Source organism: Chroicocephalus ridibundus, chromosome 6 (genome assembly GCF_963924245.1).
Source record: "Chroicocephalus ridibundus chromosome 6, bChrRid1.1, whole genome shotgun sequence".
NCBI lineage: Eukaryota > Metazoa > Chordata > Aves > Charadriiformes > Laridae > Chroicocephalus > Chroicocephalus ridibundus.
Genome location: NC_086289.1, coordinates 52200290 through 52226430, shown reverse-complemented (window position 1 = coordinate 52226430; position 26141 = coordinate 52200290). Strand labels below are relative to the sequence as shown.

Genomic DNA, 26141 nt, shown 5'->3' with positions numbered 1-26141 from the left:
GCTTGCTGTGGGAAGTGGCAGGGAAGTGAGCTGGGGAGCTGAGGTGGGTCCTTGCGCTCACTTCAATTTCGGGAAAACGTGCTGAGCACCAACTCTTCTCTAGGGACCCGAGGCATCCGTTTCCACCATTCTCTAGGGCTTGTTGGGATTTCCGTCCTCTCCATTTCAAGAAATGTGTGAAAACACTTCTGCTGTAGCTGTGAGGAACATCTATTTTCAAATATAACTTATGTCTTAAATTCATATTGCAAAACAGATCTTCCGCGTAGCTGGCTATACATCTAGGATTCTTTCCTCAGCACCATTCGTTACCTCCGGCTCTACCTTGCTTCATTGTCAAAAGGGAGTTCCCTTGTGAAGCATAGGCTCGTGCCACTTTGTACATTTGGGTTTCTTTTCTATTTTTATATAGATGAGTACATGAATATTTATAAATGAATGCTAGTAGTTTGGGTTTTCTAGATCTCCTCTTTTTGTAAAAGAGAAGCTCACTTGCTGAATGCGAGCAAAGAAATGTTTTCACTGGCAGCTCTAATAGTGAATTCCTGATGTAGTAAAAAACCTGCTTCCTTAGGGCTGTTAATGTTCCTTTTTAAGTCCAGATGTAAACTAGTAGAGGCTAATTTCTGATACAGTTAAAACTCCATGTTTGGGGCTTTGTTGTATTGTCTTGAGGTCTTGGATTGATAGCTTTTGTAATGAATTTATCAGACAATACATGAAGATACTCAGTTATTTTGTGCATTAAAGCCTAGCCCAGTAAATAACCTTTTTATCCTTTCTATGAATGTTAAAAAATCGGTTTCTTTCTGCAAGATTTGCTTATAAGAGAAATCTAACGTGTGTTCCTGCAACTATAAATTGTTCGTGGAAATGTTTTTTAGCAAGGGTGTCTTGGAATCTCTGGGTTTGAGTTTGATTTTGTTTTCGTACGTGTTAAATCATGGAAGCCCAGAAATGGGCAGTGAGCACCCTGGGTACTTAACTCAAGCAGCAAACAGTCAATCCACCGAAACTGTTTTCTGGAAAAGATTATCTGCGTAACAACTGAATAGCTGTGTAAATAATAATGTTTGCAGACAGGTAATGGGTACAAAATGTTTACATTCGCTGCATATTTTAAATGTGATTTGCTGGCATGGGTTTTTAAGTTAGACATCTTTCTGCGGAGAGCAATAAATAAAACCTCGATGTATAGTAGAGCAAAGTCAATAAATGTAATGATTACTATTTTATGTAGTCTTTTTATAAAGTGTCCAGGGCTATTTATTACCCATGCTGAAATGTGTTCTCTGCATAGATAGATATACAAAGATAGGTACATTTTTCCACCCCAAATGGTAGAACCAGCGTTAACGCTGAAAGACACTGGGGAGTTGGAGGCAAGTACCATGAGCTACTGAGTTTAACCAATGCTCTTCCAGCCACCTTGATTATACTGGACTCGAGTATGAGCCATGACTAACTCTGTTGTGTCTTACAGTGCCTTTATTTTAACTTTGATGTAGTGGGCCTAGACTTTCTGAGGTGATACAGTGCAGTGTTAGATGAGCAAAAGGTTTTGTTTGTTTATTTATTAATTATAAAAGACAAGTGAAAGAATGGAAGATGTGTTTTATAATTGCCATATTTAATGGGGATTTTCCATTTTTAGATTTCAAGCAGTTGCCTGTGACAGCTCCTGTTGAGTAAAACTGAGACGGGAACATCTTGTATCGGCTGTTGTACCTCTACCTGCCACGATGAGAAGTTGCATAAGGTTTCTTTTTCTTGTTAATTCATGCTTTTATTGTAGTGTAATTATTATAAGCAGGTCAATTAGTAAACACATTCCTTTAAGGATTTTTTTTTCTCATTTAACAAAAGTTTTCTTCTAAAACTTAAAGGGTATAACAATATTAGTATAAGTAGTGTATCAGGCCAAATCACTGATTATGTATTAAGCAGGATCAGTCCTGGAAACTGCCGGTTTACTTCTCCAGACTCATGAATGAGTGTGCTGGTTGCTTCTTCTCTTTGCTGTTGAAAAAAAGTATATAATGTTTTACTTGTGGTCTTACTCTTTCCCATTTGGTGACAACTTCATGAAACAGAATTAGATATAAACTGAACAGCCGCTATGTGTGTGGAGAAACATTCGCTTGCACGCTTTTTCTGTAAGTTGTATTCTTGCATAAATTAGCAACTCTTTCCTCCAGGATTTAATCTGCCAGGGTTTGAACACTGATTCCTCAAAAAACACGTCAGGATTATGTGAAACCAGAATGGATGCATGTTCTATAAGAACCCAAGTGTTTACAGCTAATCTGCAGACCGAACTGTTAAGTTAAAATATTTTCACATGTCATGTATTTTTACTTGTCAGTGATTAAGCAGGAGTTACCTAAGAAGAAAATCCTCAGCTTTCCATTCCCTGCCCCAAAATGTTGGGTTTACTTACCCTCTCTTTACAGTCAAAAGCAGTCCTGTACTTCCAAAATTAACGAGGTGACCACAAATCGTATTTCACTGAGATTTTAAAGCCCTGGTATAGTATTTCACTAAGGCTTTTGGGGGTTTATTTTGTTTGGTACTTTTTTTAAGGGCAGGATGTTAGACAGGAAAGAGTGCATCCCTTTCAAGCCTTTCAAATTTGATAGAACCTTGAAAATTTCCCTAAAACTTCTCATTTTCAGATTAGTTCTGCAAAATGGTTATTGATTATTTATTTTCATTGTGAGTTTTTAAAATAAAGGTTCAAAATAGGAATTGTTACAGAGAAAAATGATGCACATGCAGACATTGTATCTTAATGAAAACAATATTTTTATTTTACTATGTAGTTACAGCTGTATTTTTGGGAAGGTTAAATGACCTTTCATTTAACACCCCTCCCCCAAAAAAAACCCAAACCAAAATCAAGCCAAAAAACTACACTGTTATGTTCAGCTGCATTGGTTTTGCTTGCAGTAAAAGATAATTGCCTTACTGCTAGCACTCCAATCTCAAGTTAGGGATAAGTTTTGCTCCTATGCTGTCATTAAAATGATTTTTTTTTTTGGGATCCATTTAGTGATCCATTTAGCTGACTTTGTTTTTCTGCTGGGAATGTCAGTGATAAATCTGTTGGATGATGGCATTTTAAACTGCATCTCCTTTGCTTACCTGTAATTCTTGTCTTCAGCAACATAGCAAACAAGTAAGTGAAATGAGTTAAAATGCATCTCGTGTTCTTCGGTTATACGAGGAGAGAGGTGGAGCCTTTACATTGCTGCCAAGGAACCTCCTGTGTGTCGTGGCTCAGCTCTCTTTAGAACTGTCACTCTACAAAGAAATTGGAACTTATGCTTCTAATGAGAAGACAGGAATATATTTTTCTTGCTTGTTCAAAAAGAGATTGCACTTTCCTCCCTCCCAATTGCAATGGTAATTACAGTTGTAATTGCAGTTAGTTAAGGCATAGATGCTCTGTAAATATCACAGTCTGAAATCAATTGCCAAACTGGTAGACACTGGCATAGGAGCACTCTCTCTTGCTAAAGTTTGCTATCTCCTAACTAGAAGATTTTAAAGAAAGAAAAATGGAGTCCTATTTGGCCTTTAAAGCAAGAAACTGTGTTTGCGAAAGATACTTCTTTTATCTTTAAAAAATTACATTTTAAGTGAAAAAATATTTTCATTAGTGTTAATTTTTAAAACAAACTGTTTGAAATAGGTGACTTGTGATAGCCTCACTGAAATGAAGGAGAAACTGAAATAATTAGCAATTATTCAAGGTAACAGATGTACATCAGAGTAGAGTTCTAGAGCTGGATGCTTACTTTTCTGAACCAGGCTGACATTCCAAAATATTTCCCCTTAATCTGTCCAGTTGGAGTGTTCCTTAGAAACGGGGGGCACAGCACAATTTATGATTTGCAATTCAAAGCAGATATTTCCAGGTTTGGGGGTTGTGTGCAAGTCTTCAGGTAAGCCAGAAGAAAGAGCTTGACATGAGACCTTGGTGTGGTTGTTTTAAAAATGCTGGAAAAGGTTCTTCTCTCCTTCTGAGGTAGGAATGAAGCTGTTGGGATAACTGCAAAATCAGATGGGAAGCTGCTGTTCTAGAAGGGCTCAGTGCCCCTCTAATAAAGGAAAATTATGACACCCAGGGAGAATATTTTTGGACAGGCTCAATTGTTTGTCACACAGTGAATTTCTTCGGAGAACATTTTTTCCAAAAGGTATTAAATCAGTTGCTTTCATTTTTGCTTGCAAGAGTGTTTGGTTAAATTCTGTTTCTACTATTGTCCTGGTTTCAGATGGGAAAGAGATAATTTTCTCTGTGTTGCTGTTTTCAGATTTGGTATGAAAGGAAAGTCAGTAATGCATAATGTTTTAGTTGTTGCTAGGCGATGTTTATACTTTTCAAGGACTCTTTTCAGCTTCCCATAGAAGCTGAGAAGGAGCATAGACAGAACAACAGAATGGCCAGTGCTATATTCTGTATCACAGATGTCATGCTCAGTATATAAATGGGGGTTGATGGGGCGGGGGTGGAATCTGCGATCTCTGCTCAGGAAGGTACCAATTCACTGGGTGGCGAGAGTGACTTCTGTTATTATTGTTATTATTTTTATTTTCCCTTTCTGTTGTTATTCTATTAAACTGTCTTTAGCTCAACCCACAAGTGTTTTTCCTTTCCCTTTCCCCTCCTTTCCTCCCTCTTCTCCCTGCCCTTCTGGGGGAAGGGGGAGAACTGCGCGGCCCTGGCTGGCGCTGGGGTTAAACCACAACAACTATGTAGGCACAGAGAGGTTCTCCGGCTTTATAAGGAGAAAAAAAAAATGTGTCCCCCGCCTTGAATCAGGCCAGACAAAATTATAGTACAACGTATAACTCTTCAAAAAATGGGTAAAATTCTGTTGTGTGAACTCTGGATTCAGCTTTAAAACGTCATGTTCTGTGCTGTTATCAACAACGGCATATTTTTTCTGGACTGCAGTAGCTTATTGGCTGGCACATGATTATTTCCATTAAGTATCCTTCAGTGACAGCCTAAGAACATAAGTCTCTTCAAACGATTACTGAATTTGCCCTTTAACCTATTTAAGGTTTTTTTTTTTACTTGTCATCGCTTTTTGCCTTTGATGTGAAAATTAAAATATATACACTTCCATTTTTTTTTTTTAATTTAGGTTTTAAATCCCTTTCCCCCTCTGCTGCTTGATCCAGTAAGTCCCTACTGTGAAGAGCTCCTGTGCTTTATTTGAGTATGTGTCTCTGGGTGCTTTGCAGGACAGACCTTGACATGCTTGCTTCCTTCAAAGTGCCTGCAATGATGTTAACCATGAGGTTACAGCGGCTTGTTAGGGAAGAAGTCGATGGTGAAATATTTTTACTTGGAGTTTTAAGGAATTGTATGGTTTAGAGAAAGATGGAATTAATCTCATCCTACAAATGAAGGATATTGGCTTGATCTGTTCCCAAAAGGACCTACAAATCTAAGATTTGTGAAGCAAGGTTTCCTTTCCATTACTACTGAAGGATCTTATATGCTTTAAACATTACTTTTTCAACTAAGATTTCTTGTCATTAGGGTTTTCAAAGAGTCAGTGGATGTAAGATGTCAGCAAAGAATAATATGTTATTGGCACTGTATCTTACAAATTAAAATTTACTTTATCCAGAAGGAATTATCAAAGCTGTGCCTCTTATGTGCACGTCATTATTAGTTGCTTGATTTATGGTATTGCTTTTAATAGTTGTATCAATACATTTGAAAAGTTAACTGAGTGAAGTATATTTATAATTCACTCTGCTTTTATGTGCCAAACACTGACTTTTATAACTGGCAGCTCATTCACTGTTGCAGAAATGCATCTTCAGCCATTATGACAAGTGTCCCCGTTTTCCGTAATGATTTTAATTATTTTTTCATTTTTTTTTTTAATCTTTTAGATACATGGCATAGTATCTTATCTCCACGGAAGAATACTTTAGAAAGTTGCATCATTGTGTTCTTTAGATATGATAAATGATGCTTTAAAAAAAGTCAAAGTGAATATCCTGGCATCACTAGGGACCCTGGAAAAAGTTACACATCTCTTCATAGTGCTATTGCTAGGATTTTTGGGATATTTCTAAGCCATTTTTTAGTATTTACCAAATATTAGTTACCTTATGGTCATGTTTATTTATATAACGAGTGTGCCCATTGCATATGGTATTGAGGTTGAAATTGTAGGACTGGTGGAAAGTCCGTAGGAATAAAAGGACCAGCAAAGTTCTGTTGTGTACAGGGCCTTCATGGAAGAAGGTGAGAGTCGCCTTCTCTTAAGCAGGTGTCTCAGACTGTGTAATGTTTGTAAAGCATTTCAATATACTCTAGTGGCCAGGCTTCCCACGTACAGCACGGTGATATTACTTGTGTTCTTAAGGCTTGTGCGGAGGCGGATGATTTGCAGTCTCAAAGGTTCTGAAGGTAAGCGTGTAGGTATTCTGATGTGGTTGGAGAGAATCTTTTAGAATGTATAATCACATGAACATTTTCAGGTGACGACATGCAAATGGCATGCATTTTATTTAAAACCCCAGGTCCCGAGTTCTTTAGGTTCTGTGTTTGTGTTGTGTAGTGTCCAAAGAAATAAAAATATTAGTAAATACTGAAGAGTGTTACACGAGGAAAAACTCTTCCATTCCCATTTATCTGTGTCTTGTTTCGTTTGTGTTACGGGTTTAGACTTTTAGCCTAATTTCTGCATAAAAAGACCTACTTTGATATAGATTATAATCATATGTTTGAAAATACCCGCCCCTGCCAACAGCTGTAGGGTTTACCAGTAACATTTTCTTTTTCTCTTTTCAGATCTTTTTGGATCCCTGTCTAATTGATCCATGTTTCCAAACTCTCCCTTGTAACCTCCGCAAGCAGCCAAAATGAAGTTGAAGCATAACATCAACCCTGTTCTTCTACAGTTTATAAACTTTATAATCTTGGTGTACTCCCTCATAACGTACATTCCGTGGTACATATTTTCAGGATCAAGGCAGGCTATAGCAAAAGCCAAGCAGGTTAAAGCTAAACCTGTGAATAACAAGCCTGGGGGTGCATACAGATCTGTTAACAGTCTGCATTGCTTAGCTTCAGTTTTGTATCCTGGGTGTGATACACTCGACAAAGTTTTTAAATATGCTAAAACTAAATTTAAGGACAAAAAACTCTTGGGAACGCGTGAAATCCTAAAAGAGGAAGATGAAATCCAGCCATCGGGAAAAGTTTTTAAAAAGGTAAGTCTTTGCAGTCTGCCTTCAGGATTTTTTTTGAAGTGTGTTTGTTTTCTTTTGCAACACTTCTAGTCCAGTAAAGCAAATTGGGGGGAAAAAAGAGAAGCTTCTCTACTTAGATTAAGTAGTTGTGAAAAGAGTTAAATTATATAATTCCCAATCTTTCATTACTCAGCATTTAAAACAAATCTAACCCTTTTTTTTTTTTGCATTCTTGACTAGATATCCTTTTGTATGGTTTCAACCAAAGACAAGACACAAATATGTTTTAAGTATTTGCTTTTAATATTTAGCTGATGATGTAACCGACTTTAAAGTTTTCCTTTTAGGCGTATTAGAAAAAAAAGTCTCCCCTTTGTGTTATTTTCAACTATAATCAGATAAATATAGAGAAATTACTAGATGCCTGTACTCACATGTGCCTTTCCACTAAACTTAACTGTAAATTAAGGATTTACTGTTTTGCCCTCTGAATTTAGGGCTTAAATGAAATTTGTTTGGAAAAGGATTGCACAGATTTTAATTGGAGGACTCTTGGTTGGTTGGTTGGTTTTGGCTTTCGGTCTCCTTTAAGGTGAAGTACTTCTCTGCTAATCTATAATCAGTGTGGGGAGAGATGGAATTTCAATATAAAACTCGGTTGTTTCAAGGGAGACTTTTTATAGTCTCTTTAAGTTCAGGCCTGTGTTGTCAGTTCCTATTTCGTATTTGTTTAGAGGCATTTAAAAATGCAATTTTGCCCGAAGAAGCAAGTTGAGATACCATTAACAGGATACATGTATATGTGTGGATATGTGTTAAAGGTCTGCACTTCTGTATTGAAAGTTAACTACATGCTATAAAAACAATTTTTAGTTGAGAGTAGTTTTCCTGCAGAGGAAAAATGTATCTCGTAGAATAAAGGATTCCTTAAATACTGCTAGTCTTAATTCTGATATAGGAGTAAAATGTTTAAAGTAGAATTTGGTTAATATCACAATATGTGGCAAAGTTTAGTTCTGTTAAAATCTTTATAGAAGGTTTAATTGTTAGTGAAACTCCCTCCCGGCTATGGAGTTCATTTTTCAGTATGAAGGAAATGCTGGGAAAAATGAGTACATATAATCCTCCTTGATGCACGTTTTGCTGCCTCATTGCCCTATAAAGAAACAGAAAGTTCATGTTGTACAAAGTGGGCTTCTGAGCATAAATCAGAATTCTGACTCCCCGTGATCTGTGCTCTGTTTCCCAAACATAATTGGTAATGTAAGGCTTAAGAACTTAGGAGTTTTAGCCTTTTCCATTATGCAAGCAAAGTGTTCTGAATATTGGAAAGCTGGAGAATGTTGGTGCTGACCTACTTAAATTACTTAGAAACAAGTATTTAGACTTAGAAATTACCTAAGTTAGGTAACTTTGTCTAAGCTTGACACAACAGTTCATTATGGTCCGTTCCATACTTGCCCTTGAATTATTTTGTTCCAAGTTGTGGCATTATCACATAAGTCTACTTTTAATTTTTTTTTTCCCCATTAAGGAATACAGCATTTCTTAGCACCTCATAACACATTTTAGCAAGTGAGGAAAAATTGGAAAATTTTGCAAGGTGCCTTGTTGGTTCTAAATGTCAGGGTTCTTTTCCTTTGATTTTTGTCTTTCATGTGTCTTTTTGTTGCCTGGTTCCTTTTAGAAAAAGCAACTTGTTGAGGTTTATTTGGTGCAGCTTTTTGAAAAGGTGCATGACAACTTTAATTCTTAGATATAATGCATATAATCTGTATACCTCACAGGAGTTGCAAAACTTGTTAATTATTTTTTCCCTTTCAGAAGCTGAGCACAGTAGTGGGAGCGATGGATGCATTTTTCTGAGGTCATCTGCAAGTCAGGGGCAGATCTGAATGTAAATGATGGGTCTGTGTACTGAGTTGCGTTACCTATTAGAAGATGCCTCTCTGTGCAAATTGCAAAGGGCTAGATTAGCCTAATTAATGGGGTAAATATATATCTCAAAAAAGTAAAATATTAAGCTTCTGATCCTTAGGAGAACTCAGTGTGCTCACGCTTCTAGCTAAAATTATTTAAAGCTAGATATTTAACATCACCAAGATCAGATACGACATTAATTTATTGAGAGCAATTATATCCCAGATAATCTGTAACTTCTTGAATGATACTGTGTTGTTAAAAAGATTTTATTCCTGTGTAGTTGCCAAAGTAGCAGAAATTCACAGATGTTAATGAAATACAAATACTTGCTTCTGCTCACTTTGTTGCATTTTATAGTATTTCATATGTAGTTAGTTTAATACATGGATTGGAGAGCATACCTAATGCTAATTTCATAAAATATGTATTTGTCAGGATAAAATAATGCTGAAAATACTTCAGAGATTAAGATGTAATTAATTGAAAAAATTGTTTAAGCTGATCTTAAATTTTATGATGCGCAGAAGATGAACTTTATTCTGCTGGTTGATTATTTTATATTGTCTTAGTTATAGGTTATATTGTCATGTGCCTGCTTTTATATATGTTGGTATGTGGATTTTGCTTTGTTTGTTTGTGTGTTCTGTTTTTGTGTGTGTTTTGTTCTCTTTTGAAAAGGGTTTGTAACTGAGAACAGAATTAGTGGAAACATAATAAATAAGACATAGTGGGGAAACGGGAAACCTGATTTCGGTAGGGGAAAGTGAAGCATCTAAACCCTGAGAGACTTACATGAAACAGTAAGCGTGTGGGCAAATGCTTGGGGATTCGAATGTTACTCACTATAGCTGATGCTGAACCTTACGGTGAAGTTGCAGGAAGGTTCTTGCTGTGCCAAGTCATTGAGTAGTAACAGTAGCTTATGATGTTGAAAAACATAGGGTGCTATGGAAATAATACATTTGGGTGGGGGTTTTCAGAAGCTTTAAGCTGCCATCCATGTTTTCATATGAAAAAGGCCAAAAAGGAGCATTTCAAATAACCTCCTTTGTATTATTTTTAATGTATTTTCTACAAGGAAGTGTATTTAACTCGCCATCGCTGGTTTTCAAATTGTAGTTAAGATTCTTCAAGCCTTATAAGTTACTTCTAGGAAGACCTTGAAAGGTAACTGAGGTCGAGTAGTTTAATATATCTCCATATGCTTGCAGCTTTTTAAAGAACACTTTATGACACCTTCGCACTAAAAACTTGAATGTGGTTGCCCTAAAATCCAGATTAAAGACATGTTCGTGGCACAGCAAGTATTTAGTCTTTATACTTTGCTGGATTTCCAAATATTACTATAGTTCAGATATTTAATAATATTTTCCAATGCATTAAATAGATAACTCAAATATTTTTTTTAATAACTTACATTTCAAGTATGTTTAAAAGCTGGTGCACTAGAGGGCAGTATTTTTCTATTTAATGTAGTATTTTGAAGCAAACATTCAGAGGTGCTGTCTCTTCTGATTTACGGTCTGGGTTTATGTGTCTGTTTAATCAGTTCTCAATAACCGTGACTTCTTGGGCCCTTCTCTTGCAAACTCTTGGACGGCTGCTTTCCTTACATGTGTTAGGAGGTTATTTAGCAGAAATAAGTTCTGAAAGCTGTAAAATTAAGTGTATGTAAACGTTTAAAAGGTGATGGCACTTAACATCAGTGTTAACAGCTGTTTACTGTAGAAACTGTACATTGGAAGATATTAGGGAAAGCTACTGAGGCAAGGGCAAAAAAGGAGATGGATTTAGAGACTTAATTAAACATAAGGAAGGATGAGAGAAACCATAACCCGCTCTATGTCCTGCAAAAGAAGCATATAGGTAAATGCAGAAGAAAAGGATGTACAGACAGAAGCAGGATATTAATGTATCATAGAGAGGGCATGGGGAGGAAGGGAACACGGAAGTTGAAATACATGGAAGGCAGTAGGAAAAGTAGAACTCAAAACAGCTGCATTGAAAAACATCTTCTCATCTGTTTTCACATGTCACTGTTCTTCAGAAATATAGTTCTATATATAGAAAAATAACTGTAGCTAACGGTGCTATAGTTCTCTTCTGTGGATTTTCTAACCTTTTAAGAAAGGAAAGCACCAAAAGGCCTTTTTTCACAACTTTAAATCAAGCTTGTTTAGGCAATGAGGATGAACTATTTAAGAGAATAAAAAAGGGAATAACATCAGAATCACAAGTGTTTTCAGAAAGATCAATTTTTGACCCTTTAATCATTTAATATTTCAACTTTAGTGACTGATGTAATGAATGGTGGAAATTACCAAAACGTGTTCGTTTACGGGTTGGCAAACTTACCAGAAACAGTAGCAAGACTCTGCTTGTATTTCTTGGCCTAATTATTTGAGAGCCGCGAGCCTGAGGCCACGCCGTAGGTAGAGTATATAATGATGGAAAGGGTGTTACCTGATTCATTGCTGTAAATTGTTCTCAACTGATGAGCTTGTCAAGAATTTCCAAGTCTGCCAAAAATACTGCATTTGGGGGGGGAAAAATGTCCCAAATTGGAATTAAAATTCCGAACGACTGAAATTTGGATGGACAGGAAGAGATGCAATATTTTCTTTGGAAGCAGTAAAAGTTTTCCACAACCAGAAATATCTTGGTGTGTCAAAACCGAAAGGAGCTGGCGGGTCCGTGTCCCTGCGGGGCTGTAGCTGTGAGCCCCCTGCCCCGTGGCGCTGCCGAGGTGCTCGGGCGGTGATGCTGCTGCCGCGCTTTCACCCCTTACAGCACAGAGATTCCAGGAGGTCTTTCTTCTCCACTAAGGTTTTTGGCTCTGAAGCAGCATATTTGCCAGTGAAGCTGAGTTTTTTGTAAATATAACAGGAAAACCTGAGCAGATACTTGTGCGTGCAATGTTTCTATTTTTGTGGTGAAACTGCTATGTATAGTTAGTGTTGGCAAGTATTGTTTTTTGGGTTTGTTAATAGTAATTACTCCTGAAGACACGTGTGAAATTTCCAAGCAGCTGTGTATATACCTGTCCTGAGTTAAAAAAAAATCTATAGTTTTATCCTGCAAAACAAGTAGGTTAATGAGCAATATGCAGTAAGGCTGTAACGGGTACAACTCAGTTACCCAACAGTAAATTTCTTGAAAAAGTCTTTTGATAAATCTATTAGATTTTATTTTTCTAGTAGAGTTTGAGAGAGATTTTAAAATTCATTTTATTTAGGAAGTGGATGTAGAAATACAGACTGACTAAAAATGTAGTTACATGACAAAAAGTTGTTAGATTTTTACAGCCCACGAGTTTGAAATTTAGTTAAAAGTTGGTAAATGAAATCTGGAAAACAGAATGGAGGGAGGAGGGGGAAGTTTGTTTTTCTAGCTTTTTTCTTTTATCGTTTGTTTGCATTTATTACTAATGCTGTGTAGCCAAAGGCAATGTTTGAAATACTTGACTAATAAAAATTAGTTTTCAAAATTGTCAAGGTGCTTGTATAACTAAGCAGGTAAGGTATAGTGATTTGAGCCTGGATTTTCCGTGTAAAACATCATCTTTGAACTATTTATCTGCATATGAAAATTTCTAGGATGTTGTCAAAGAAATAACCTATCGCTTAGTGAGAAAATAGTACTGTAAGGTGCAAGTGTACACATGGAAACCTATGATGGGTAGTGAACTGTAAATTCAAGTCCAGTTTCACTGGGCACTGGCTTTCCCACATAGAAGAGCACTGAGATTGCTTAACTTTTTTCCACATGACTTCTCAGTACTGAGATTTGCCAGTAATTTCCAGTCCAGTCTTCTGTCCCACTGTTGTTTAGCAGAAAAAAAGGGTGAAAAGATTACTCCTCTTCCCCCTGACACTTGTTTCAGAACAAACGACGGGAAAGGGATTTCACAATTTCTGACTGAGGACCCATTGATATACTACCTCCTGGATTCCAGTTTCACTGTTTTTTTGGGTTTTTTTTATAAGAACAAACACCTGTTTATGCTCTCATGCTTGTATATGTGAACCGTAGCCCAAATATCCAAGACAGCAAATACAGAGCATGTATTGTACCAGGTGGTGCTTGTCACCCTTTATGTAAAATAAACCAAACATTTATGAAAAACCTAAAGGCGTATGTGTCAGATAACCATGGCCTTTTGGAGGGCTTCTGAGGCTACAAAATATGGTGGGAATCGTGTGCTTTCCTAAAGTGAAAACAGAAACTGAGGTGATAACAAGCGTGGAGATATTGCAGTATTTGTGTTGGAACTTCCACAGACCCTGTAGTTTCTGCAAGCATATTATTCATTATCTTGAATAAACTGCTTTCAGAATTTAAGCAACTTTTACTTCAAACATCTGTGGTTTCTTCACATGAATAAAGATGCAGTAGAACATGTGTTAAGGATTTTCGTTTTCTAAATTGAGTTTATTGTTCTTATTAGGTCATCCTTGGCAAGTACACCTGGCTTTCATACGAAGATGTATACGTTAAAGCTGTTAATTTTGGAAACGGCTTAGCAGTATTGGGTCAGCAACCAAAGACTAACATTGCCATCTTTTGTGAGACTCGAGCCGAGTGGATGATCGCAGCGCAGGCCTGCTTTATGTGCAACTACCAGCGTAAGTATGCGTCTTTCCGCCGGTGTTTATGTCTCTTGATCTTACAGCACAATCTGAAAATGAACCTTTTTCTTACTTTACTTTACACACTAAGAAAGCTTTATATAGAGTTTATACAGAGCGTTTAAAACTACAAATGAAAAATACTGCATAAGGTAGAGACTGTGCACTTCACGGTGTTTTGCCTTACTGAATGGAGAAATGTGTATCTGTTTGCAGCTGGAGTATGGTTTCACTAAGTGTATCTCGCTCAATGAATTTGTGAGAGGTTTATTTGCTTTTAATCTCAAATCAGTACAGATTCCCAAGTTTCTGAAAACAAACAAACAAAAATTGCACATCAATTCATTGACTCAGTTTCAAGAGTTGACGTTAAACCTTCATCTGTGCCTGTAAGTTCCGTTTTAACTGGATATTTTGTCAACTCTTCAATTTTGATTTTGGTTAGAGTTTATCATATTGTTATCTCTAAAAAGTGAAAAGGAATGAGTAAGTCCTGGACTTATTTTGGACAGCTCTTTCAAATTAAAAAGTTGCTTAGTAACTCCTTTACTAACTGAAGTCATTCCTTAACCCAAGGAGCCTGTTTTTTTTTTTTTTTTTTACATTTTTATATCTATCTTTCTGTCTCTGCGTCTTGACTTTCTCATAGCCCTTTGCGGGTCATTTAATACGTCCTAATTTAACCTGAATACTGATTTGAGACTATGCTCAAGGACAAGTTTGAGTTCTAGTTATTCCGTCAGAAGCCTTAAGACTGTGTTTAGTTTTGGTGAGCTATTGAAAGTCAGTCTTGCTCTGATTCACAGTATCTGATTCAGTCACGCACTAGTTGGATCCCTAACCCTGGCAGTGGGCTGAGAACAGGTTTTCTGACCTGGGTGATACTCCATATTTTCTCATGGAGTGACCATAAGAGAAGTGTCTTTAGGGGTCTTCTGTCCGATTACAGTCTTAGTCCCATTCTGTAACTTCTGGTTAGCTTACCCTTTGATCTTCTGCTGTTTTATGGTGGAGAGCACCAACTGTGTTGGGGCAGAGCTGTCTGCTCGGGGAGCAGAAGGTGCTTTCTGGGCAAGGTGTGTACACTGGGCAGTTGCAGGCTGTGGTGGAGGTGCCTTGAGGAGTGGCAGAATGGGATGGACTGGCTGGAGGTGCCCTTGCACAGCTTCACAGCACAGGGCAGAGACAAATGCAAAGCCACCTCTGCTCCCTTTTCACTTGAGTCCTGTAGAGGGCCACAGCTGTGTCTGAGGTACATCTCTGCCATGGTGGAAGGACTGCTGTATACCCTAGTCTAGCCTGAGCACAAGAATATGTGTAGAAGCTCTAGGACTGTTTTTGTTGCTGAGAAACCTATGGAATGCTGATCTCAACTTGGTATAGGAAGTGTTTTCGAATGTCTGTTTCATCATCACTCCTTGGTATGTCATTCACCTGATGGCTGGGTTCTGTGATGTTCTTGGGGGACACTTCTCATTTTCCCACAGGGCACTCTAGAAGCTGCTGTTCCGCACAGGCTTTGGCCTCTTCTCTCCCATGACATGTTTACCCTCCTTCAATAAGAGATGGGCTGTAAAAGCCAGATGTGCAGAAATTCCTGATTTACTGCCTACCTACCTATACTATATTTCAATTAGACCTTTTTTCAGGTTTTGGAAGCAAGCCTGACAAAAAAATTGTACCTTAAATGGTCCCTCTTAGCTCTAAGCGTGACTCTGTTTCAGTTTGAAAAGCCATATGTTCATGGGTATATAGCAGTTTTCATTTCAATAAGTCTTTGCTGCGGGTCTGTGTGGTTATTTTCTGTATGCCCTCAGGCTGTGTTATTCCCTCGGTTTTATGGGTGGAGTTGGTTTCAAGATGTACTGCCCTAGCCCATACCATTTCAAAATCAGCCTGCTTGCGGGGTGTGATGACTGTCTCTATGGATAAGGAGAGAGTGGATATTATATGCTGTGACTCTAGCAAGGCCTTTGACGTGGTCTCCCGTAGTATCCGTACGTCCAGACTATTTAGAGAGACTGGATAAGTGGCTGCTAAGACGGATGGAAAATTCATTGGTCGGTTGGCTGAAAGGATTGTGATCAGCAGGGTAGAGTTGGCTGCCAGCCCTTGGGGGTTGATACTGAGTCCAATACTGTTTAACGTCTTTATTGAAGATCTGGGTGGTGGGACAGAGTATAAACACAGCAGGTTACAGCCTGTAGCAAGTTGGCCGGAGCAGCCAGTACACTGGAGGGCAGGGCTGATCTTCAGAGGGGCCTGTCACCTGGAGAAGTGAGCTGTTGGGAGCCTCATGGAGTTCAATGAAGGCAATTACAAATTCCTGTGTCCGTGCTGGAATAACCTCATGCACCAGTATAGGCTGGGGGACAACTGGATAGACAGCAGCTTTGCAGAAAAGGACCTGGGGGTCTTGGTGGGTAGTGAGTCAACCATGAGTACACAGTGCCTTCTTGCAGTGAAGGCCAACGGCATCCAAGGTGGTAGTAGCATGAGTGTAGCAGGTAGGTCCAGGGAAGTGGTCCTTCTCCTCCATTTGGATGCTGATGAGACTATGGATGCTGGTGAGACCCATGAGTTTTGGGTTTCCCAGTAGAAAAAAAAGACCTTGACATACTGGAGTGAGTCCAGGGGAGGGCTGCCAAGATGCTGAAGGGATTGGAGAATGTGACATAGGAGAAGAGGCTGATAGAGCAGGGTCTGTTCAGCATTAAGATGAGTGAGTTGAGATCTTGTTCTGTCTAAAACTGTGTAATGGGAGCATACAGAGAGGATGAAGCCAGACTCTGCGCAAAGGTGTGTTTTGATAAAACTGGACGCAACAAGCACAACCTGAAACACAGGACAAGTTGATTATATATTAAGACAAATGTCCTTATTGTGAGGGTGGTTAAATACCAGAACAGGAACGTAGAATGGTTGTGAAATCTCCATCCTTGGAGATACTTAAAACCGGACTGGCTGTGGCCCTGCTCTAACGAACAATTCCGTGCAGGTGATCTTCCCAGGTGCCTTCCAGCCTAAATTCAGTGATACTTTTGGTCCTTGCTTCAGTGAGCGACTGCTGGTAACTTGCCTGCCAGAGCAGAGATCTGCAGTCTGCTTTCAGAGGAGATGCATCTGTTGCTTTGAAACCACATGTCTCGTAATACATTTGTGTCAGTTCACTTTTATCACTTTTGGGATCTGTTAAATTCCTAGTGACTAAATGCAAAGGCTTGTATCACTTTTTCTTCGGAAGTGAAGTGCACTTAGAAATCCTAGGAAGATTTCGTAATTTGGGGGGGGGCGGGGAGGAGTCTAAGATAGTGGATGGATGTCGTGTGTAGAATGGTATGTATGTGTTTTTAGTTTTGTTGGATTAATGTTTTAAATTCCCTTATTGAGACGTGCTTCGGCACACTGTCTGACGTGGTATTTAGCATCTAAGCCGTATGTCATGTTATGTGAACTTGGCTGACTTGCGTGTTGGCAGATGATGATATTATCATGCAGTATTCATGTAGTAGGTTTGCTGAATTAATTATAAGATTCAGATGATGTTGAAGTGGTCCGGTAAGACATTGCTAAGTGACTTATATTAGCATTTTCCAGTTTACAGGTTTCATAACAGCTAACTGCTGTGGTAGTGTTGTGACATTCTTTCCGAATGTGAAATGTATTAAATCTGATGTTATGTGCCCAGAATCGATGCCAAGAGAGCAGGTTCATCTGCTTCATCTGTAGTGTTGGAGAAAATGCCTTTTGTACTCAGGAATTAAAATGGGGAAAGTAATTTTATGTTATGGATTACTCACATGAACAGGTGGTTTTATAATTAGAAATACTTGTTTGATTGTAAATTTTACATTGTTTGAAGCTAAGTCTTGTATTTGCGGGACGTAGAGTGGGATTGCTAGTTCAAAATGGAGAAAAAGTACTAACACAAAACCAGATTTTTCTTCCAAAATATCTCCTCTTCATCTGTGTGAAGAGCTCTTCACCATTGTGGGCAGATAAAACACCTGAGTGTATAACCAACAATGAAATAAGTAGGAAAGGTTACATTTCACTTCTGAATCATTCCTGCCTGAAGCTTGAGCAGAAGTGGTTTTGTCAGAATTGATTTGGCTGAAGCCTTTAAAGTTATACTTTGCCTTTTTATTTTTTATGTATGGTGGATGCTGAAATACTCAGTTTAACATTTTAGTTACATGGAAATAAATGGCCAAAGTTCTGTTTGTTTCTTTAGGACAAGGCTTTGTTTTTGTACATTAGGTCGCAAATTTAGTGGTGTTGAGATTTTCCTTTTTGTCAGACTTTCAGAGCAGTATTCCTAGCAGAAGTCCAGATAGCAAAGACTCCCTCGTACTATTGCGTGTGTAAAGGTGAACACACAAAATAATCCCTTCTTGGTATGCCTTCAAGGGAAAAAGGAGAGGAAAAGTTACCTAAACTTTCAGATTTGCTTGAAAAGGTTTTAGGTGTCATTGTAGAGAAGAGAGAATTTCACGGATCAGAGTCATTGTTCAGTTTTTTTCCTCTCCATGACATCAGTTACACCATGATATAAATGGTATAGCTCTCGCTCTCTTGGGCTCCGTCCTATAGCTCGAAGTTGTCCTTGAGGTACTTCTTTGTAGACGAGCAATTAACTACATAAATGGTTATTTCAGAGATTATACTTCTCTTTCCGGGCGGTGTGTCGTCTCAGTTGTGCTTGTTGGCTTGGGGACGCTGAATTTCTGCTGGCTGTTTATGTAAGAGGGGTCACCACAGCGAGGAGGGAGAGCTCGTGGGAACTAGTAGAGGCACTCTTCTGGACTCTGCTCCCACCAAATTAAAGAAAACACAGTGCATGTGCGTTTGCCCTGCAACAGTTCTGAACTATGATGGACTGTTTTAACAAGGAAAAAAATAAGTAGAGGTCAACTATTTACTTTTCTGTGTAAGGAAACTGCCTTTGAGCTCTTCCTTAGTATGCTGCACGGGATTAGTAACTCCCTGGATTTCAAATCTTACAGTACAACAGAGTTTGATTTTACTTTACTTTTATTTTTGCTGCAGTGTCTTGTTTTAATAATTAATTTGTTTAAATATTCAGCTAAATCCAGAATGCAAAAGAAATACAGATACCTAATGTGACAAAACTTCCAGCACTGATGTAATTATTAATGATTGTGTTGCTTACAACTCTTTTTGAGATGCCCCTCTTTAGCATTCTGCTTGGAAAATAGGAAATTATTATTTTTTTGAGAGCAGTACCTCTCTTCCTTTTTGAGCTGCCTTTTTCTTCCCCAGTCTCTTCCTGTCTGTTCTGATGCAGTTCTCATAAAAATGGCAGGAAATTAAATATGGTTTTAAAATTGCTAATGAGAAGTAATTGTGGTTTAACACTCTATTGCTAATAAGCTGTCCCTAAATACAGGAAACAGTGTTTCTCATAGTCAATTTCCTAAATATTTTCTTTCCTTGCAATTCTGAATTCTCATTATGTCAGTTCAGTGTCTAATGGTTGTAGTTATTAAACCTTTATTATGTTGTTTTAAACAGATGGGAGAATACGATAGTCACAGATTTATTACCGAGTGTGAGAATTAATCTGCTGATAACATGTATTACAATATTATAATAATTTCTTATTAGCAGACAATTGTAAAAGGCTAGTAACAAAACATGTGAATTCTGAAAAGAGAAGTAATGTAAATGAAAACCCTTTCTTTCTTGTGTACAAGAGGACTGTTAAACAGTGTATTAAGCTGAGAACAGATGCCTACTTTTAAAATCGTAAAAGCCATGAAGGTATGAGAGTAGCTCTAGAAGAGAATTGCATCGGGTAATGTGGTTTTGGTACCTCTAGTTAGAATAGTAGTAATACCTCTAGTTGAAAAATAGTAAACAGTCGTGTAGACAATGGTTGTTCTCTACTCCTTCTGGGAGTAACTGAAAATTAAGCTGTATTTTAGTCTGTGTAATAGGTATTTTTTTTAAAGCACAAAACTACCCCACCTTTATATTAGTTGACAAATAATTTTACTGTGTTGCTAATTTAGAATAGGTTAATCTCAGCCCTTTATTGTAAACTGGACTTCAAAGTGTAACATAGAGATTCACCTTTCCCCCCTCCTTTTCTGTTTCAGTGGTTACGCTGTATGCTACTCTGGGAGGCCCAGCAATAGTACACGGGCTGAATGAAACGGAGGTGACCACCATCATTACTAGTAAAGAACTGATGCAAACAAAATTGAAGGTCAGAAAACTGTTAGTTATCTATCTCTTTCCGGTGTATCTGTTCACTGTTGTTAAAAGACCCGATTCCATTGTACAGAACAGTGAAAGACCCGATTCCATTGTACAGTGATTCATTGCCTATATATAGGGCGGGCACTCCTTGGAGAATAAGATTTATGTATCTGTCTTCATGTACAGAAAAACACCGATAGGTAGCCTTCAGTGGGATTCAGGCTCCTCGATGACTTTGGAGAACAGGATGAGCAATTTGCAGTATTGAAGAGCTGCAGTGCTGCCTGGAACAACACCTTTACAAGAAACTGCTATGGTTTCTGGGTGGACTTAGTGCCTATAAATTTAACAGGTGAAGCAAATGGGAAGAACAGAAAAATGTATGAACTGTATATGAATAGCTAAACGTGACCATCCTCCTGATTTATTGTTGGATGTTTTCCCAGCAGAGAATGGCTCTTAAATCTAAAGAGGGGTGCTCGAAGAGTTAGAGCTGTCTTCCCGTGCAGGGGAAAGCTTATTAAACGTTAGAACAGTCAAAGAACATTTTTGACTTACTGACCCAAATTGAATACACAAGTGGAACAACAAATCTGCATGAGTTTCATCATGATGTGTTTTGGGGGAACTAGACCTTTCACATAAGGGAATTGTTTTAATTAAAAACTATGTGCTGTTGCTAAATTTTGAATGAAAATTTCCCAAACCTTTTTTTAGTTACTAGAATGGCAGGATATGTACAATGCACACTTATTTCAGCTTGCAGTAGGATAATGAATTTCTTCTGCTAGAGATTGTAGTCATCTCTTCTTCCACTGGGACTGATAAATGTTTTTTGAACTCACATTTTGCTTGAAATGCTTTGCTAGTGCTTAACTAATAATTTTCTATACTTTTGCTAGCTGTTGCTTATTTCAAATAGCGTAGTAATCAAGGAGCAACACAAGAACTATTATGAGCTCAGTGTCGCCAGTTTCTTTCAGTGTTCCATGAGAATGGAAAGTCAATTACCTCTACAAGTCACTGCAGTCTTATTTGTGGACTTTCCTTGAAATAAGACCCAGATCAGTAAATGGTTGGAAAAGTTTTTGGACTTGTGAGTGGAAAGTTCAATCAGTCCTGCAAATCTAAATGTGGAAAGTTTCAAGCTTTGCAGCTATCTGGGCTAGACAAGTTTATCCTCTGAAACTTTAAATCCTCAGTTACCTCATGTCAATGCTTTTTATTAATGTATATGGTAGATGGATGGGGCTTTTTTCTGCTCATCGTGTTCATTTCCACAGGAAATTGTTTCTCAAGTTCCACTGCTGCGACATATTATTACAGTGGATGGCAAACCAACAACATGGTCAGAGTTTCCCAAGGGTGTCATTGTCCACACTATGGCTTCTGTGCAAGCTATGGGGGCCAAGGCAGATACTGGTAGGTTATCTCTTCTTTCTGTTGGCACTATCTCGTTTGTTGTTCTACTTTGACCCTGTTGAGTAAACTTGGGAAAATTTGCAGATCTCAAAAAAAAAAAAAAAAAAAAAAAAAAAAAAATTATGCCGTGATTAACCTTTTATCATCTGCTTTTTCTTTAAATAAAATCTGTGGGATTTTTTTGTTTGGTTGTGGTTGGATTTTTGGGGTGTGGGGTTTTTTGTTTGTTTTTTGTTTTTCAACAAAGCGGAGTAAAATGCTTTTAATAAAAACTGTCTTCTCCACCACAAGTGTCACGTGTTGAAGAATAATTTTTAGGATAAGCATTTAGGCCAGGATAGAAACTTAGAAAGCATTCTTATGATCAGGCATACTAAAACCAGGTTATTCAGAGCACACAGAGGAAATTATTGTGCATTTTATAGCAAAAGACATCAGTAATTTGCTACCATTAAGTCTTGTTAAATTCACAAATAACAAAATGTTGGTCAATTCTGTTGCATTTCTGAAAGTGCCAGTCTACTATGTAAATTTCTTGAAATCTATTTCCAATCTGTGTAACACACTTAGAATTAGAATTCAGAATTTCAGAAGGTATTTTAACTATTATCGTATCAAGCTTTTATTCATGGCTCTGAAGAGCCGCTAAACATAGTATCTTAAGATTTCATTATATTCAGTAGATGCTTTTTCTGTCCTTGTTCTTTGTGTTTTCAGAGTCTTTTAGCTGCTGAAGGCACATAAGTGTTGGATTGAATTTTGTTTGAGGAGTAGGGTGGGTGGTTAATCCATCTGCTGTTGATGTTCAGGGGAACGGCAGGTTTGTTTCCAACATTGTGACCTCTCAGTTTCTTTAAAAGATGGCTTTCCCTTTTTGATGTACCGGTTTTATGTGCTATTAAAATGGTTTCAGACAACACCAACAGAAGAAATTATGGCTATAATTCATTAACTCCCTGAGATTTGTTAATCTGTGCCACGTAGAAAGGGAGAAAGGGGTCTAAGCCTTCTTTCTTCAGTCTTTTAAATACTACATACTATACACTATAATAAAGGAACATTATCTTTGTCAAGTTAACCATTCATAAATTGTGGAATACTCCAGTGAATTGTTTATGGTCGAGCACGTCCAATTAATATTATATAAGTACTTGAGCTCCTGCTTTTGTTTTTTTCCTTTGTGGTGTTCATTGTGCAGGATATACAGGATTCAGAGAGTGGGAAATTACTAAATATGCTTTCACCCTTCTTGTTAAGTGTGTATGTTGTGCCACATGTGTTGCTCATTATGCTGTTTTTCTTCAAATAAACACAATTGTTCTGGTATCTTCTTGCTCTCAGTGCAAGTGTTTAAAAAACACTTTAATCCTATTGAAGCTATTGAACTTCCTTTAAATATTTATAGAAATTGGACTTCATGTTGGGTCAGCAGTGCCTTGCTGCAGGTGTTACAAAGGAGGCAGCGTGTTGTTCCCTGCCAGGGACACACGAGAAAGTAGCTTTGCAAATGGGGATTGACCCTTGTCAGCATGGGGCCAGTGCAGCCAGCCTTCCTAAGGATGTGGAGCTCAGTGGCATCTTGGAGGAGCCAAAGGTCTGCCCATTTTTCTCTCCTCTACAGGAACATGGGAAATATAATAGAAAAAGTGTTGTTGTGGTAGACTAGGACAATCACTTGAAGTATTGCTAGGCTAATGCAAAGCAGCTCCTACTCTTTGTGAAGGCACTTAAGCTTGACCGCAATCTCGTTAACCAAAAGCAAAATGTAATAGCAATAGTCACGTAGCGTTGTATTGGAATGACTGCTGAAATATGGTAGTGTATCGGATGATCTGGTCTTTCCACGCATTATACATTCTCTTTTTTAATACAAATTGCAGGAAGCAGACAGCAGTCTAGGCCCGTGCCCTCTGATATCGCAGTGATCATGTACACAAGTGGATCCACAGGAGTTCCCAAGGGAGTTATGATTTCCCATTGCAACATAATTGCTGGGATAACTGGAATGGCTGAGAGGATTCCAAACCTGGGGTACGTACCAACAGTTACTTACCAGCAATTAAAGAAGTCATGTAGTTGCATATGAGTTTAGATTAATTACTCTGTAAAATAGTAACTGTTTTATATTGCTTTGTCTGTGACGCATCATACTATGTACTGATGTCTGAGCATCTTCCAGTACTGCATTAAATGACATGACTACTTCATGTGCTGTTTGTTCTCTCGTCTTCTGTATGTGGGCAAGACCGGGACACAAAAGCCTGTGGGGCCGCCTTGCACTTAGAGTGGTTGAAAGCTTCCCTAAGCAGTACTTCTTTGGTTAGTGTTAAATTCTGTGGTTTCTTGCTGTTTGGTGCAGTTTTTAATCTTGTCCACAGAGTTGCCTTTGCAACCGTACCACATGGTTAATTGTCTTGGGATGAGTAAACATCACACTTTGTTCATGCCTTAAACCTACAGTATGTAGTAGGCAACTTCTGAAACAAAACTCATAATGCTTGAAATATGTTCTCAAGCTCAAAGGCATTTTTCTCACTTCCTCTAGTTCCGCAATAAGCTCTGTGTGAATTTAGCTTGAGGACTCTAATGGTACAACAGAAACCTATCTTTTAAAAATTCTTTACAGGGAAAAAGACATCTATATTGGCTATTTGCCTCTTGCCCATGTTCTGGAGCTGAGTGCTGAACTTGTCTGTCTGTCTCACGGATGCCGCATTGGTTACTCTTCGCCTCAGACATTAGCTGACCAGGTATGTTGTTGATATAAGCCCTCATGGTAAAAAAGACCAAAAACTAGTTACATCAGATCTTTGTAATGTTTCTTTAAAAATATTACAACAAATCTTTTCTACAATTAATGAAACAGGGTATTGGTGGTTATGACTGGTACTCTGGGTTAGTTTTAATTGTTAAAATATAATTTAAATGGAAATGTTTGAAAGATGTGCTATATCATTTTGTTTCTCGTGTTAAAAAACTTGAATGTGTCTACTAGTAAACTTGTTCTTTGCTTTAGTCCTCTAAAATAAAGAAAGGAAGCAAAGGTGATGTCACTACGCTTAAGCCAACCCTAATGGCAGCTGTCCCGGTAAGTAACTGAAGGATAAATAATTAAAAAAAAATATTTTAAAAATATAAGTCATAATTCAAATTTTTAACAATTAAATTAATGACACCAACCTGAGAGGCGTGGTTGACACTCATGAGGAATGGGATGCCATGCAGAGGGACCTGGACAAGCTCGAGAAGTGGGCTAATGCGAACCTCATAAGCTTCAGCTAGGCCAAGTGTAAGGTTCCTGTCCTCAACACAGGAAAGACATGGACCTGTTGGGGAGGCTCCAGAGGAGGGCCGTGAAGATGCTCAAAGGGCTGGAGCACCTCTCCTATGAGGACAGGCTGAGAAGAGCTGGGGTTGTTCAGGCTGGAGAAGAGAAGGCTCCGGGGAGACTTTATTGCAGCCTTTCAGTGCTAAAAAGGGGCTTATACAAAAGATGGGGACAAAGTTTTTAGCAGGGCCTGTTGTGATAGGACAAGGGGTCATGGCTTCAAACTAAAAGAGGGTTAATTCAAACTAGATAGAGGAAGAAATGTTTTATGACACTGTCCCGGGTTGCCCAGAGAGGTGGTAGATGGTCCATCCCTGGAGACATTCAAGGTCAGGTTGAACGGGGCCTCTGAGCGACCTGATGTAGTTGAAGGTGTCCCTGCTCATTGCAGGGGAGTTGGACTAGAGGACCTTTAAAGGTCCCCTCCAACACAAACTATTCTATGATTCTATGACCATTTAAATAAAAAAGGTAGAACCTTTGACATTAAGCTAGCTTAAATAATATTTTTAGTATTTATTTGTATGTTGGGGATAAACATTATCATATGAGTGTCAACATATTTCAAAGTAAATTAATGGAACAAAGATAGCTGGCAGCAGGCAGCTTGGGGTTAACTAGGCCTTCTGGTCAGATGTTTACTTTCCTCATTTCTGTGAACATCTTGCTGTCTCTTCGTGATGGAAGAGGAATCGACCTGGGAGTGGGCTGTTATCTGAACTAGATGTACTAGAATTTCTAGGTGATGTTCCTTTTTTGTGGTACTGAATTTGGGATTTCTGTTACTTTTAGTTAAAGATAATCTTTTTATGCAACTAGGAAATTATGGATCGGATCTACAAAAATGTCATGAATAAAGTGAATGAAATGACTAGTTTCCAGCGGAATCTATTTATATTGGCCTACAACTACAAAATGGAACAGATTTCCAAAGGTTACACTACCCCACTCTGCGATAGGTAATTTTATTTTTAATGGCACCAATAAAATGCTTATCAAAGTCTTACCTCATGAGCAGTATCCGATTTTTTTTTTTTGTGTGTGTGCTTCTCTTTGTTTTAATGTTGATGCTTTGAACATGAATGAGTCTGTAATTAAGCGTAAATTGAAACAACAAATCAGTAGTTTGTGTGATGGTTTTAAGTATTTACTGAAAGAATTTAAGTGAGTGTTATTTAACTTGGAACTGATTGGAGATTTATACTCATGGCATTATTGTTATCAGGACTTTAACAATGGATTTGTACAATTTCTGGGTAAGATGGGAAGTCTATTTCCGTACATAACTGTAGACGTCACGTTTTCACAGAAGTGAATCATAGAATAAAGTTGGAAGGAATCCATAAAGATCACGGAGTCCAACTCCCAACTTTAGTGATACTAAAGGA

The 26141-nt window shown here is 38.1% G+C and overlaps 1 protein-coding gene across 3 annotated transcripts in view; it reads left to right on the top strand.

Moving 5' to 3' along the window:
- The window catches only part of ACSL3 (acyl-CoA synthetase long chain family member 3), a 55740-nt gene that overhangs the window by 14258 nt on the left and 15341 nt on the right, over positions 1–26141 (top strand). The window contains exons 2-11 of one of the 3 annotated variants that reach the window (XM_063338303.1): positions 1655–1759; positions 3053–3178; positions 6827–7248; positions 13598–13775; positions 19901–20010; positions 21287–21425; positions 23306–23456; positions 24052–24175; positions 24442–24513; positions 25573–25712. In XM_063338303.1, coding sequence (XP_063194373.1) covers positions 6898–7248; positions 13598–13775; positions 19901–20010; positions 21287–21425; positions 23306–23456; positions 24052–24175; positions 24442–24513; positions 25573–25712 — 1265 coding nt within the window. In that variant the 5' untranslated portion in view covers positions 1655–1759; positions 3053–3178; positions 6827–6897. The remainder of the gene's footprint in view (positions 1–1654; positions 1760–3052; positions 3179–6826; positions 7249–13597; positions 13776–19900; positions 20011–21286; positions 21426–23305; positions 23457–24051; positions 24176–24441; positions 24514–25572; positions 25713–26141) is intronic. The other 2 variants (XM_063338302.1, XM_063338304.1) reach the window with 2 other exon arrangements.